Genomic DNA, 14,836 nt, shown 5'->3' on the forward strand with positions numbered 1-14,836 from the left:
CGCTTCTGACATCTGTAATCCAAAATTGACTGATCAACGTTTCTGCGTATGTACGAGCAGGCAGACAAGGAGCAAGCCAAACACCCTAATCTGTAATCTAACACCGAGCTACAAAGAATACTTCACATAGACACACATACACCCAACAAAAATAAAAATACTGCCAACAAGCGATGAAGCAATCTACAGAGTGTTCTTCACAGTTAAGGAAGACATGCCATACCACCAAATCTTTTGCTGTCACAGTTTTATCAGATTTCATTGTCTTTTTGGCAATGTTAGCGGCCAATTCAGCTGCCATGTGAAAGTGGTCAAACTTTGATGAATATCTAGTTTGACAACTTCATCAGAACTGGTGTGATAAACTTGTTTGGTTTTTTTAGACACTCTCCTATACAGCCAGTTCTGCATTACACAAAACCAACTCTACCCCAACAGGAAAAAAAGAGGTGTTTCCTAAGAAACCGACGCACCAGCATCCACTTCCTATTTTACGGAGATAAAATCAGCCAATGTTAAAAGCTAAAAGAACCAAGATCACACTTTCTTAATCACATTCAGGGTGATTCTGAAAATAATTTCATAGACAATGTGTGCCTTCTGTAAACAGCATGAACATCTCTAATGAGTAATATTCTGAGCTTGATTCTCTCAGGCGATCGAAAAAAACCCTTTACGCTGTTCATTTCCATGACCTCGTTCTTTCTGTCACTACCCAGACACATTCACCAATGTAAATGTGTCACATCTAAAGAAAAGCAGATGATAAACGCAACCAACGCACATCATCTTTCATACTTTAAATGGCTTTATCAGCAGTGTTGACCTCCACATTTTAATGTGTCAACACTTCATTAAAGCCACCATACAGCACCTGGGCAGTGCTTTTTGGACTGAGTGGCAAACAGTTCTGTGTAGGAGAGTGTTTGAGGGCTTATTACAGCACCTCCCTTATGACAATGTTGACACTGGTGGAGAAAAAAAAACCCTCATTGAAAAGCCTTACAAGTGCCCAAAACTTCAACATGCAACACTTGACAGGCATCTTTCAGTGTTTCCCACACATTAATTCATTTGTGGCGGTGAGCAACAATATCAACATTGGTCACCACATATTGATTTTCTATTTCAGTGAATAGCATGATACTGAGATACAGTGGATGGTGGTATGGTTTTTAGTCCGCCGGTAAAACCCTCGAAGAAGAGATGGAGAACGATTTAATGCCTTTGGCTTGACAATAACTTCCGCTGCAAAGGAGACAGCTGGCCTCATCATTGAAATTAAGCCCCCACAAAGGGCGTCAGGTCTCGAAGCCAGTTTTCGTCCTGGCTATGCTGTGTTGAACTGTCAGAATTTGGCCAATTTGGTCCAGTAAAATTCAGAGAGTCTAGAAGATTTTTTTCGCCCGATTACATTTCACCCCCCATCCAAGTTAGATCGGCTCTAAACCAGAAATTTGCCAGTCTCAAGTGCGCATGCTTTAGGGCACCCAAGCTGGACAGCCACCGCCACAATTTAAGTCTGATTCTGTGGGAAACACTGGTTCACAGTATGGACATACCGACAAAACACAAAGCACAGACATAAGGAAAAAAAGAAGCCATGACAAGGATCAAGCACTGCCATTAATTGTTAAAACCATTCGGCTGCGTAATGAGACATTCAAATATATTACCTTTTTCTTCCAAAAGGGGGTGGCACGATTCCACAGCAGATCAGTATAACGTAAATGATGATAGCAACTATTACAACTATGAAGAGGAAAAAGGGGAGATGTTTAAAGATCATGATTCAAAATTCAAAGTACAAGTCATTTTTATACTGAGATAAAGTTTTTTGAACAATTCTATTACTTCAGCCAATGCATAACTTTGAAGTATCTAAATTACTCAAAATATTCGGTGACTAAACATATTTTCAGTTTAGCCTACCAAAAGATGACGCCTGGTTGCCAGTCATGCAACAACTTTTAAAAGTTAGAGTTGAGCCATTAGGTGACATTACATTATTGCACTACTTCTCAAGGATGAAATTGCAACTTACCTACTAACAGAACCACACATGTCACTTTTCCACCACTTAATGCGCCTGTTTGAAAAACGATAAGAACAGAATTGTGTCAAACACTGGGTGTAATAAAACCATAAGGCTCATCTGCTGGTTACAGAAGCCTTGAGGTGCAAGGGAAGAAATGTTCATATCTGGTGATCCATTTACTAAGTTTGATCTAAGTTGTTTTGTCTCCAGTCTTTTTGACTTAAAAACTTTTTTTAAGGATAATCTTTATGGGTTCCTTAATTTTTTTTGCAGGAAACCAAAAGGGGAAAAAAAAACTCTGCAGGAAAAAAAAAAAAAAATCTTTCATGTATTTTTTTTTTTAACTGATTCATATAACAACAAAAAAAAGATCTCCTTTTTTTCACCATTGGAAAATAAAATAAAGAACCTAATTATTCTTAAAAGATTATTATTATTATCCTGCCATTAACTGTTGGTTTTTAACTGGATTTTACTTTATTTTTTGTGAGATGGGCATTCATTTCTCAGGGAACAGAGCATGAATATTGATGAAAACATCTTGCATGTTATTGTAGTCAATCATAGATGAGGCAGAACTGAGATCTGGTGATCTTAAATCAAGAAGTCAATTCAAAGTGATACAAGGCTATAGAGTTTGATACCGAATTTGCCTTAACCCATTGAAAGGGGCCTTGGCGGAGCTATGCACTCTACTGAGCGCCATTCTTCTTGAAACTTTACCAAACCTCCTTGCAAAAGAAATAAACACAAAATCTTATCCAAAAAAAAAGAAACTACAATTAGCTGCACTTATAGAATATTCTGTGATTAGCATGACAGTATGTTTGGCTCATGCTCAAAAATAACAAGTTGATTTTCAGAAACAGGCCAAACTCACATGTTGGGGGAGAATGTGACCACAGACCACCTGCCTCACATGTCAAGACAGACTCCCCTTCAATGTAATAGAACCATCGACACTTGACCACAACAACGACTCTGTAATGGGGTTGTTCAACACCAGTCAGGTAGCCATGTTTGATGAAAGGATAGACACAGGGAATGGCTGCAGACAAAGAAAAAAAGAAAAGTTAATGGAAATAGATACGATTCAGAATACAATGATTGTGCTCAAACAGAATCAACCCAGATCAGCGTGTAAAGCAAAAAAACTGCTAACATTTTAAAGTGAACAGTGCAACATGGGTAATATTCCCCCATTCAGGTTTAGGTAATTTTATATCATGACACTATCCTGATAGCTGTATACTGTGGTAGAATAGTACTGTATTCTAGAAAATCCAGTGGGAAACTGTTTATGGATTACAAAAAACAGAAATCCACAAACTGATCTATTGAACTCAAAACATTACAGATCAAGGAAGGTTTGTATATGTGTTAAAAATATATATCTCGTCACTAGGGTCATTCAACTGAACAAACTGCACAACTTCATTGAGTGAACACACTGTATGGCTTCAGATAACTCTGCAAAATTAATGTGGACTCTACCTGGTTTCTTTGTGGGGACAGGTGGGATTTCTGTGAAAAGAAACAAAACAAAAGGGTAATGAGGACAGTGTTAGTAGTATGGGAAAAAAGGAGTATGAGGGATTTTGAGGAAGCTGCATTTAAGCTGATTGAGTGGCTCCAGTGACTCTGGCGAAAGCTGCACGGTGAGAAATCAATCACATGACAAGTAGCTTCATCTGGTTTCAAAAAAGGCTTTTTACTTTTTCCACTTGTGCAGTTATTCCGCCCCATGACCTTTACACACTTTACTGATTGAAATTTGTGGAGTTACCCTTTAAGTCCATAACTTTGACTACTGATGCAACTTAAAACCAACCTTCTTTATTTTGAAATAACTATTAATATAGTGTGTAAAATGTATTTGTCAGATAGAGACAGAAGACATTTCACATTTAAGAATTCAGGATAATCCCATTATTATTATTTTTTTCTTATTTCAGCAGTCAGCATTTACAAAATCAGCATCTTCATATTGAACTACTGCAAGCAAAGAAACCTTTAAATAGAAAAATACTACAATCGTCCAAAATAACCTTTTCCAGAGTACAAAAGAGTTATTGTTCGCAGCGCAGAAAGCTGTTTAGAAAGGTTTGGGGGGAGAAAGAAAAAACACTTACTGGTACATGTTGGGGGGGCGGGCTTAAATGTTCCATCATCTGAACATGAAGCTGAGTTTGATCCACTGAGTCTAAAACCTGTTTGACAACTGTACTGAACAACGTCTCCATATGTATAGGAATCTTTGACCGGACTGAGAGAACCATGCTCCGATAGAGGGGGGCGATTACAAGTCACCACTGCAAAAATAAATATGACATGGACGAAGAAGACGTTGTGAGAGGGTATCTACACCAAGGTTCAAAATCAGAGAACAACGCTGTTTAAAGGCCTTTGCACAGCAAATGTGGGTTTTTTTTTGTTTTTTTTTCAATTTAAGGAAAAAACTTTACGCACAGAAACCTTGCACAATAAGTCCGATGTGTTAATAATTCTGTTTGATGCAATAATTCGCTGTAACTGAAGATGATCACGAGGTCCTCTCACTTGCTGAAAAACAAAAGAAAATGTGGGATCGCCCAATCCTGACAACAGAGCAGCAGCCAGGAGAATATCACCTGCTGCTAAAGAATTATCCAAATCGCTTCCAGTTTTATTTCAGGATGTCAGTGGTCCAGTTTGATACACTGCTAGCTGTACTGGAGCCACATATTAAAGACAAATCCAGTTGTTTCTGCATACCAGTTGATCCTGAACAGCCTCTGGGACTATGGCTACAGTTCAGAGGTCTACGTTTTGGACTCAGTGTGTTAACATGACTGATACAACATGAGGTAGCACTTATTTTTAAACCATGCAGCAATTCTGGGCAAAAATAAGAAAAAAAAAACTGATTTGGTGTGCAAAGGCCTTCAAATTGGTTGAGGATTATTGTTTCTATTGGGAAACTTGTGGAGAAGATTTACTATTTATTTAATTAATGTGTCTACTGTAGTAATTTCATAACTAAGTATTATTTGAGTGAGAGCAAAAGATAATGGAACATCGATGCTACAAAACTTTGTGACTTTGGGAGAAAACTTGCTGAAAATTAAAAACACTTACTGGTACATGTTGGAGGAGCGGGCTTAAATGTTCCATCATCTGAACATGAAGCTGAGTTTGATCCACTGAGTCTAAAACCTGTTTGACAACTGTACTGAACAACGTCTTTATAGTTATAGACTTCTTTGTCTGGACTGAAAATCCTATTCGCGACCAGAGGTGGGCGACTACAAACCACTGCAAAATAAATATGACATCTATTAGAATGGACGAAGAAAACGTTGCGAGATGATGTATTAGACAAACTTCCCGATTTTGGAAGAAGACATGCTGAAAATTTAAAAACACTTACTGATACATGTTGGAGGAGCGGGCTTAAATGTTCCATCATCTGAACATGAAGCTGAGTTTGATCCACTGAGTCTTAAATTCGTCTTACAACTGTACTGAACAACGTCTCCATATTTATAGACTTCTTTGACTGGACTGAAAGAACCATTCACCACCACATGTGGGGGATTACAAGTCACCACTGCAAAATAAATATGACATCTATTAGAATGGACGAAGAAGACCAAATAAGGCTTCGCTTACTCCAAACCTGAAAACACTGCTGGTTTATACTGCTTGTGGAATACTGCTGCTTTTTGGAACTTGTTTGATGTATGGTAGGAGACTTGTAACTCATTTTAGGGATTTATCCTGAAATTTTAAATGTGTTTTTTCTTCATACTGTTTTCAAACCGTGGTGCTTCAGCAATTGCCTGACTTTTTAAAACTGTATTTAACAACCTAGTGGGACTGGGCGATATGGCATTGAAATAATACTGCCATTTTCTAGGCATTACAGCAATTCACAATATATGTCTTGATATGTTTTAATCTGCTCAAAATAAACTTCTTAAATGCTTAGCAAATCAGATAGCTGAAAAAATGACGTCAATAACATTTTCAATAACTACACAAGGACTGACTGGGTAAAGGTAAAAGTATTGGAATAAGTAGAAAACTCTGGTAAATTCAGAAAATTAAACCACTTTACTGTAACACAGGGCTTTTAGTGCCCAGCCTGGCCAACCAACCCAGAGTGTTAGTATTTGATAAATTGGGAATAAGACTCAATAATCTTATGTTTACCAAAGTGGACCTTTAAAACCAGGAAAAGACAACACCAATACCACATTACAATGGCATACAAAATATTACTCTAATATCAGAACAATATGTTAATATTGCCCAGCCCTACCACTTAACAGAACAAGTGGAAGAAAACAGTGCAATATGGACTAAAAGGAAATGTAACAATAGCATAGAGGACGTGATGTGATTACACTAATCACATGCAAGAACGTGATGACAAACTAAACAGCGTGACTTTCATGTACAGAAGTAAATCAAGTAGATGTTTTCATTTAACTTACCCTCGCATCTTGGAAGTTCAGGTGACCACTGACTGTTTATGTCACATGTCAAGGTAGACTGCCCGACGATTCTGTATCCAGTTCTGCAATTGTACGTGAGCCTAGCCTTGTATCCATGAGGTGGTCGAGAACCACTCAACCAGACTAGATTTGGGATGTCAAGATCTTCACACTGAACTCCTGCAGGCAAAGAAAATTAAAAATGAGAATGATCACATTTGTAAAATACAAAAATAAAAAGTATGTGTCATTAGCAATGAGATTACACTGTGAATATGTTGAGAAAGGTTGACAAAAAATGTAAAACACTTACTGTGACATGTTGGGGGATCAGGCTTAAATGTTCCATCAGTTGAACATTCTATTGAAGCTGATCCAATCAGTGTCAAACCACTTTGACAAGTGTACCGTACAACATCGCCATAGTTATAGGGGTCTTTGTATGGAGTGAGGGTGGCATCCTTAACCTGAGGTGCCTCATCACAAATTGCCACTGCAAAGTAAAAATGACATTTATTAGAGTGGAAAAAGACACCAAGTATTTATTTGATAATGTATTTTGGATAAACACACTGACATTACCAACCTTCACATCTCGGCAACCTGCCCATCCAACCCTCTGCTCCACAGGTGATTGTACTCTTACCAACCAATCTGTAACTGTTCAAGGAATTAAAAAAAAAAAAAAAGGGGTCTGACATCAGAGAGCAACTTTATTAATATCTGTTCTTTGTATTTCACATAACACTGAGAATTAATGAAGCCCCACTGTGCAATCCATTTTAATTAGAATTAAATATTTTTCCGTTTTGAAACATTGGTGTTTCCTACATTATTGTTTACATTATAGTGTTAAAATACAGTACTAACAACTACATATCAAAAATAATTTCATGAACATGACCCATCACATGAATCATCTCAGTTTATTCGTTACCCTTCATCGCAAGTGATCTCAATATGATCACCAAACAAATTCTCTTGAGGGTAATGAATTTGTCCATTTAGCACTTCTCCAGGGGAGCCACAGTTTCTCCCTGCAAAATAGAAAACTCCCATTAGTATTAAACTCCAACTGGATATCTTTATGAACTAGTGAAAACAGACCTGTCAGTTTTCCACATAAAAGAGCATTTTTATGAAGATAAGTTGTGATACACAAGACGGCTCCAACTATGAGAATAGTGAATAGAAGGTGCTAATATTTACTGTTGCATGTCAGTGTCACCGTATTCCAACTGCCAGCAGAACAAGTAATGGATGAGGACCCTCCTGCAGATATGTAACCAACATCACATGTAAAGACTGCTCGATCCCCATCAGCGAAAGTTTCTTTAAGGATGTATTCGTCCTTTAAATGCATGTTGGGTCCTCCAGCAGGTCTGGCACAGCCTTGAGCTGTGGCGAAAAATGAAGAAAGAGACAGATGAGCACTAGCAGTGAAGACAAGTGAACGTTAGACCAAACACCAGCCTGTTTATACTAAACACACATGTGTCCCAGGCTTATCTGTCTAACTCACCATGAGCAGTGATGGCAAATCCCAGACAGCTCAGTAGTAGGAGGTCAGTGACGCCCATGATGGCAACTGGAAAGTCTGAGTGAAGGGAGTTTTCAGGCCAAGACGAAAAGCAAATATAGTCAGACACTCAGATGATTACTGGTTAAGGTGGTTTCACTTACACCTACTGATGTCACCGCGGAACACATTCAAATTCAGACATTTAATTTGTCCATAACTGCTAGCTACTACACACACATCGCACTAAAACAAATATTAGCTCAGTTTAGAATAAAACAAATAATACATACTTTCGTAAATAATGACAGATAGTAGGTCTGACATGTTTGTGTATTGACAGAAACGCGCTCTGGCTTGTCGTTTGTAGCTGACTGGAGAAAACGTTAACTACACCAAACTCCACTCAAAATATTTTGATATTTTGCCAACAAACACGACACAGCTTACGGAGCTAATCCTACAGAGCCCCTTTACAGCTTATCCATAACGACAGTTTTGACAGACAAATTCGGCATACGTTTCAAAGAAAATAAATTCAAGGTTGTCGATATAGAAGCGAAATGTTAGTCCGTACTCCTGGTAAGATCAGGCATGTTTCCCTTCCACCTTCCGTCGTCTAAACACGATGGGCGGCAACGCGTCTTGTTAACACTAATGGCGCAAGCTTAACTACATTCAACTTCAACAAACGGTGGATCTATGCCGAACTTGCCAGTGTAACTTAAGGACACTGGAACTGCGTTGAACTGTCTTCAAATCGACGTGTGAATTTGCTCATATCAACTACACTATTAAAATTGTGAAAATCGGAGCCTTGCGCAACGCAGGGTTAACGTTAGCTTAATACCGTTTAGCTAACGTAGCACCGACGAACGTTGGGACGGCTACATTCGAGAGAAAGCGTTACCGCGGTTCTGTTTGCGATTTGGTCGCCAAATGATGTATTTTTTTTGACTCACCCAGTGAAGTACGAAGAGACTGCCACAATGGCTGCGGCCGAAGAGAGGAAGGCTCCTTCTTCTCCACTGCTTTGTTGTCGGAAATGGGTTTGGCCTCTCAAACCGTGACGCAGTTTTTCCTCTAAACCGAAAGTGTGTTTTCGACTTAATAACGAACTCCGAGCCTGCGGTGTGATATGTTTTTATCGAAGTAAAACGTGACCACAGAAGGGAAACACGCTGTTTTTAAGCAAAAGTTTAACAAATTCAACGTCAATGAAGGATTTTAAGCTGTTTGTTTATAGTCATTTTTATTACTTCTACACGGAATATGAGGTGTTTAATGGCTGAGGGGCACAGGTGCGTTCAAGGCCTCAGTTCTTCTCAGAACATGGCAAACTTCCCTGAAAAGCTTTCGGTCTGTATGATATTTCATGTTATGGGTCATTCTGTGAAAACGTTTTTTGTCCCCAGTCCTTAAAGAAAAAATGACACCTAATAAACACTTTGTATTGTTATATATTCATATTTTATGATAAAACAACAGGTTATTTAAACAATCAGTTATTCCACATTCCCTCAGTCATGTATAGAAGGAACTTGTTGTATTTTCAGTGCAAAACCATGTTTTTCCTTAACTATCAGTATATGGCAGAAATGACATGTGAAAACAAAATTTTAAACAAAGAGACAGATGGTTATTTTTTTTAAGTACAGTAAATAATGATGGGTCAGAGGAAGTAAAGTGATGTCATCAGTGTTTTTAAGTCCTCTTTCACTTGACCTCACTGCTTTGACATATGTTGTATATTAAATATGAATAAAAAGGGCAATACACATGGATAAAATGATTACATGATTTATTAAGTTTAAGGTGATGGACAACAGGTGGTTTGAGGCCCTGAAGTAGCCATTTTGTAAATTTCATTTTTTGTGAATATGACGTACCCTGGCTTTACCGTCACCGGTCCTTCACATTTCCCAGCAATACTTAGTTAGCCATCACCCAGAAACAGCCATCATTCTAAAACTGTAGTCAAAGCATTCATAGAGTGAGATGCAATGGACCCAACCCCGGTAGAGTCAATAAGAGGAAGTGACGTATTCTTCCTGAGTTATACGGCCTGTCTTTTTTTTTTTTTTTTCCATAAGAAATGTTCCTCTTTTATAATTTTTTTTCTCCTTCCTTCCCCAAAATACAAAACCCCCAGATGAACAACCAGAACCTTATCTTCAAACGTGCATCCAGGCTCTGTGATGTGTAGTTTCTGGTGGGAGGGCTGTTAGATGTATCCGGCCCTGCACAGCTTCCTGCAGACACTTAGAATTTTTATAACAGCAATTAAGACAACATATCTCTGCGCCATAAAACACCTCACCGCTGATTCATTGTTGCCTTACCTGGGTGAGGTATTTGCATTTTAAGATTTTGAGGAAACAATCCCTGTTTGCTCTAAATCACATTACTAATGTTATTCGTTTAGATAAAATTAAATAGGACAGAAATGCCAACAACAACAGGCTTTTTTTTAATTGTATTTTTAATCGACTCGTCTCTCAAGTCACACTTACGTATGTGTCAGAATGAAGTCAATATACATGAAGTCATGAACTAAATTTGAAGTGACAGAGATGTGAGCTGTGATATTTGTGGACAGGATGCGAGGGTTTGGCTTTCCGCAACAAAATTCCGGTGTGTGAAAAACAACCACCCACTCCTCCCCCCTTTCAGAGGGCTCTATTGTATGACTTGTTTACATTGAAGAATGGAGTGGAGATTAAATGGTCAGACTGACTGCATCTGGTCGATTCAATAAAGGTGATTTCACTACATCAACAAGCCAGGAAATGTTCACAGCGTGTAACAGAGCAACGCCTAGTTCCTCTTTATCAGTCATCTTTCCATTGTGACAGTTCTGCAAGTAGTGAGTTGTGTACTTTCAATATTTACATCTATTTTGAATAAAGAAAATTACTTTTATACGTAAGTGCATTAAATATAAGATATGTGTACTGCCTGTGTGAGACAAAAGTAATATTTTTAAAACAGTATCTTTAACTCAAGTACGACTTTATCACACTTTTTACAACACTGATTACAGTATTTTTTTTAGCAAACATGTGGTGAAAGATTATCCCTTCTTTTTTTTAAACTCTTTATATAAATAGAAAGCCTGGTTAAGAAAGCAGTTGTAGGCCCGAGAATGTTGTCAGATCTCAAATAACGACACACCCTGTTAAACACGCTGACGCACATCATGACCCAGACTCCTCACAAATCACCACCTTATCAGAGAACTTTGGTATAAAGAAGGCAACCACCAAACCAATAACACAGGGGCTGATATCACTTCCAAAGAACGACCACACATGCAGCACTGAGCCAAATGGGGCATCAGCCTGCAGCGAGCCCGCCTCTACCCCTGGATGAGCTTCTTTCTTGCTTTTGTAAATTTGATAACAATGCACAGAAATATCAGTAAGAAAGCAAAAGATCCCCAGCGGAGCAGTAAATACCAAAATGGCTCCCCTGTCCGTGCCCTGAAAAGACAAGACTGTTTTTGTTTTGTTTTTTTTAAACCAACATTTTGTGGAGCCAACTGAAAGGAAACGTTTACCCAAAAAATCAGTTTCCATCACTATTACCTCAGTCCCATGCTGATGGGAAGTCGGGTTGAGGATTGTAGTCCACAAAACATTTCTGGAGCTTTGCAGCAAAACAGCGTTGCAGCATTCTCCTAAACAACTGAAACAACTGAAAAACCACAAGATGGTTTCCTACAGCTTGTCAGGCATAGTCTAGAACTAATCAAGTCCCGAGATCCCAAACTGATTTGAAAAGATGTTATTTATAAAGCTGAAATCACCACCTTAGGCTAAAAGTGTTGGCCTACATCTTGGTGTTAGGTGCCCGAGCTCGACCGTGCATCTATAAATAATGTCTTTTCAAATCAGTTTGGGTTCTCTGGACTTCTGGAGACTTGGGTTAAGCCAGACGAACTGCATGGAGTCATTTTATGTTTGTATTTTGGGGTGTTTTTAGTGTTTTAAAACAAGTCCCCATCTACTTCAGTTGTTAAGAATGTTGTGCAATGCTCTTTTGTGTGTGAAGCTTTAGAAATGTCCATTAGACTACAAAACTTCACCCCAGTTTCCTGTTTGCATGGGGATGATGAGACAATGACAGAATTGGGATTTTTGGGTGAACTTTTCCTTTGAAACAGACACCAAGTGTCTTTTCAAGACTCAAAAGATCAAAAATCAAAGTGAGTAAAATAAAAAAACAATCAATATGCTGAAGTCTAACCTGCTGAAAAACAATATTTCATGAGTTGATTGATTTGATTTGTAGAAACTGGTTTCCTGTGTTAGGACAGGTGATCGTGGGAGCCTGGCAGGGTGTCGGAGGTGGAGTTGTGGCCGTGGTGTTGTTCATTCTGTCCACACAGTCACAAATGGGTTGGCCTGATGAGTAAAAGTTAAGTCATCACAATGGCATGTTTTATGAATGGGAGCCTTGTGCCATCAGGGTTTCACAACAGACACTAACTAACTAACATTTTCCTGTACTTAATGCCCCTTTGTGTGGGATTTGTATTAGAATCAAACAGTTTTGAGCTTGTGAAAATGTAATACATGATTGTTTTTGTTTATAGAAAACTGAGACAACCGTGTCTTTTCTAATACGACTACTAGGAGGCACTAAAGTACAATGGTTGTAATCCATTGTATAAACCAGTGCTAAACAGAGCAGGTAAGGCCTGCACTAACATTCAATTTGGCTGGTCAGATGTTTGTAATGAAAAAACAACTAAAAAAATGTTTTTAAATAACATTAACCTTTATACTGGTTCTTATTTTGTGGGGTATAAATCGTCCTTAAATATGTAGGATCCCTAATTATTATTTTTCAACCTGAGCACACCGTACAGAATGACCCTTTGCAGATGAAGTCATTTAATTAAAGGAACTTATGGCCCTTTATAATGTTTTGTATCTTTAAAAAAATGCAACACAATAGTTTTCAGTTTTGGCACACCTGAAATAATCAACATACAGAACATAGTCATGGTCATTTTATGAGTTCTGACCCTGACACCAGAATTAGAGCAGTTAGTTAAAGAAACGTGAAAAGTGTTGGTACATTCATTCATTGACTACAAACCCACTGTTGGCTGCCATAAAAGCATTTTCACCTGCCATAACCACAATCAACATCCATTATGGTTGCAGAAAGCACATTAATGCTCACGACTTCAATAGAGCAAAGCAATTAGATGGGATTGTGAGATGGTTAAAGCATCCAGACGTCATCCTTGAGTAAATGCAAAGATAGTCTATTGTTTGAAAATATTATGTTGGAAGCAGTGAAAGCTGATCATAGGAACAGTAGCTGAGTAAAAGTCTTCATACTATGGGTCAACCAGTCACTGGATCTGATTTTCAGCATGTTTTCTGATTATCAGAATCTTTTTTTTTTTTTTTTCAAAATCAGGTTGCTGATAAAATAAATAAATTAAGAAATATACTATGATGGCCCTGTTGCAGCATTTAATCTGCATAGTAACTAGTTAGTGTTATCAGATGAATGTATTAAAGTAAAGAGTGTAACATCTGTCTCCAAAATGTAATGGAAGCGGAAGTTCAAAGCAGCAGAAAATGAGTTTGTAAGTAAGGTATACCTAAAAACTGAACTTGAGTGAATTTACTGCTATATTTGGATATGTGGATTTGTTTGTTTAAATTCACGTGACCCTACAAAATCCTATAGCTGTTCTCAAAATACTATTTAAGTGATGAATTTCTCTGGTATTGTACTGTAACACCCCCACCACTAGATGTCCATCTGACAACTTGATCAAGGGATCATTGAGACAATTTTCTAATCGGGGTAAAATCCACCAGAGGAAATGTTAGTGGACGTGTTTGTATTTAATTCAGTTAATTTTCCAAATGTTTTATTTCATTATAGCTTGTCTAAAATATTTGAGGCGAGTGTGACTTTGAGCTGGAAAAACAAAACTCATAAATCAAATCCACAAGTTTAATTCCTAGCATTTATAGGCCTTAAAGTTAATGTAGTTTTCTTTGTCTCCATATTAAAGAATTGATTTAATTATTACTGTATTATACAAGATGACCTATGCATAGCCACATATGTATACTGCATATCAGATGGCTCATCTTTCATGTTTGAATATTAAAACAAACAACCAACCGTCTGTCTTTTCTTTATCTCTGTAAACTCCCTTCATCTGAACATACAGAATCATTTCTAGATTCTATTCATTCTACATTGTTTAAAATCTATAATTTTTTTCTTGTTACAAATTATATCAGCTAGTTTTTTTTAATTCAAATTGTTAGAATAATATTTGTGATGACAAAAAGAGATAAATTCAAAATAAGTATTTTGAGATGCAGTCATGACAAGCAAAGAACATATTTTATGTAACATTTAAGTACATAAAGAGTTCATTCTGTACACAATGGTGAACCTTTGTTACTGTTTTATTTCAACAGTTGAATAAAAAAGTACAGACATAAAAAGATGCTTCAAAACAATATAAAAAAAAGTATTTTTCTTTCCTCACACACTATGTATCAGACAGTATTTGTGTCACAATACTCAAAGTATTTCTTCTCTTCTTCGGTTACTAAACTGAAACTGACACTGAGGGACTGTTTTACAGATCCCACTGTTATCTCTGTAAATGGTGGAAGCTGCCTCAGAGGAGCCACTTAAAGCATAAAGGAAGGATTAAATTACTAACTAAATATTCTGAGGAATATGAATCTCAGATTGACGTTCAGAATAAAACACTCTCGGGAGATGCTACAGGCCTGTGCCATCACATGC

At 37.6% G+C, this 14,836-nt stretch overlaps 1 protein-coding gene across 1 annotated transcript in view; it reads right to left on the reverse strand.

The window, feature by feature from the left end:
- Positions 1-14,836, reverse strand: part of LOC119023527 (sushi, von Willebrand factor type A, EGF and pentraxin domain-containing protein 1-like) — a 28,702-nt gene that overhangs the window by 1,738 nt on the left and 12,128 nt on the right. Inside the window, exons 16-30 of the mRNA XM_037105540.1 lie at positions 8,998-9,094; positions 8,039-8,113; positions 7,726-7,914; positions 7,454-7,553; positions 7,103-7,176; positions 6,830-7,009; positions 6,517-6,696; positions 5,448-5,627; positions 5,156-5,332; positions 4,171-4,350; positions 3,533-3,562; positions 2,919-3,086; positions 2,045-2,089; positions 1,677-1,752; positions 1-12 (exon numbers count right to left, since the gene is read on the reverse strand). Of these exons, the coding sequence (XP_036961435.1) occupies positions 1-12; positions 1,677-1,752; positions 2,045-2,089; positions 2,919-3,086; positions 3,533-3,562; positions 4,171-4,350; positions 5,156-5,332; positions 5,448-5,627; positions 6,517-6,696; positions 6,830-7,009; positions 7,103-7,176; positions 7,454-7,553; positions 7,726-7,914; positions 8,039-8,113; positions 8,998-9,094 (1,763 nt within the window). The remainder of the gene's footprint in view (positions 13-1,676; positions 1,753-2,044; positions 2,090-2,918; positions 3,087-3,532; positions 3,563-4,170; positions 4,351-5,155; positions 5,333-5,447; positions 5,628-6,516; positions 6,697-6,829; positions 7,010-7,102; positions 7,177-7,453; positions 7,554-7,725; positions 7,915-8,038; positions 8,114-8,997; positions 9,095-14,836) is intronic.

The sequence above is a fragment of the Acanthopagrus latus genome, chromosome 7, assembly GCF_904848185.1.
Source record: "Acanthopagrus latus isolate v.2019 chromosome 7, fAcaLat1.1, whole genome shotgun sequence".
In the NCBI taxonomy this organism is placed as follows: domain Eukaryota; kingdom Metazoa; phylum Chordata; class Actinopteri; order Spariformes; family Sparidae; genus Acanthopagrus; species Acanthopagrus latus.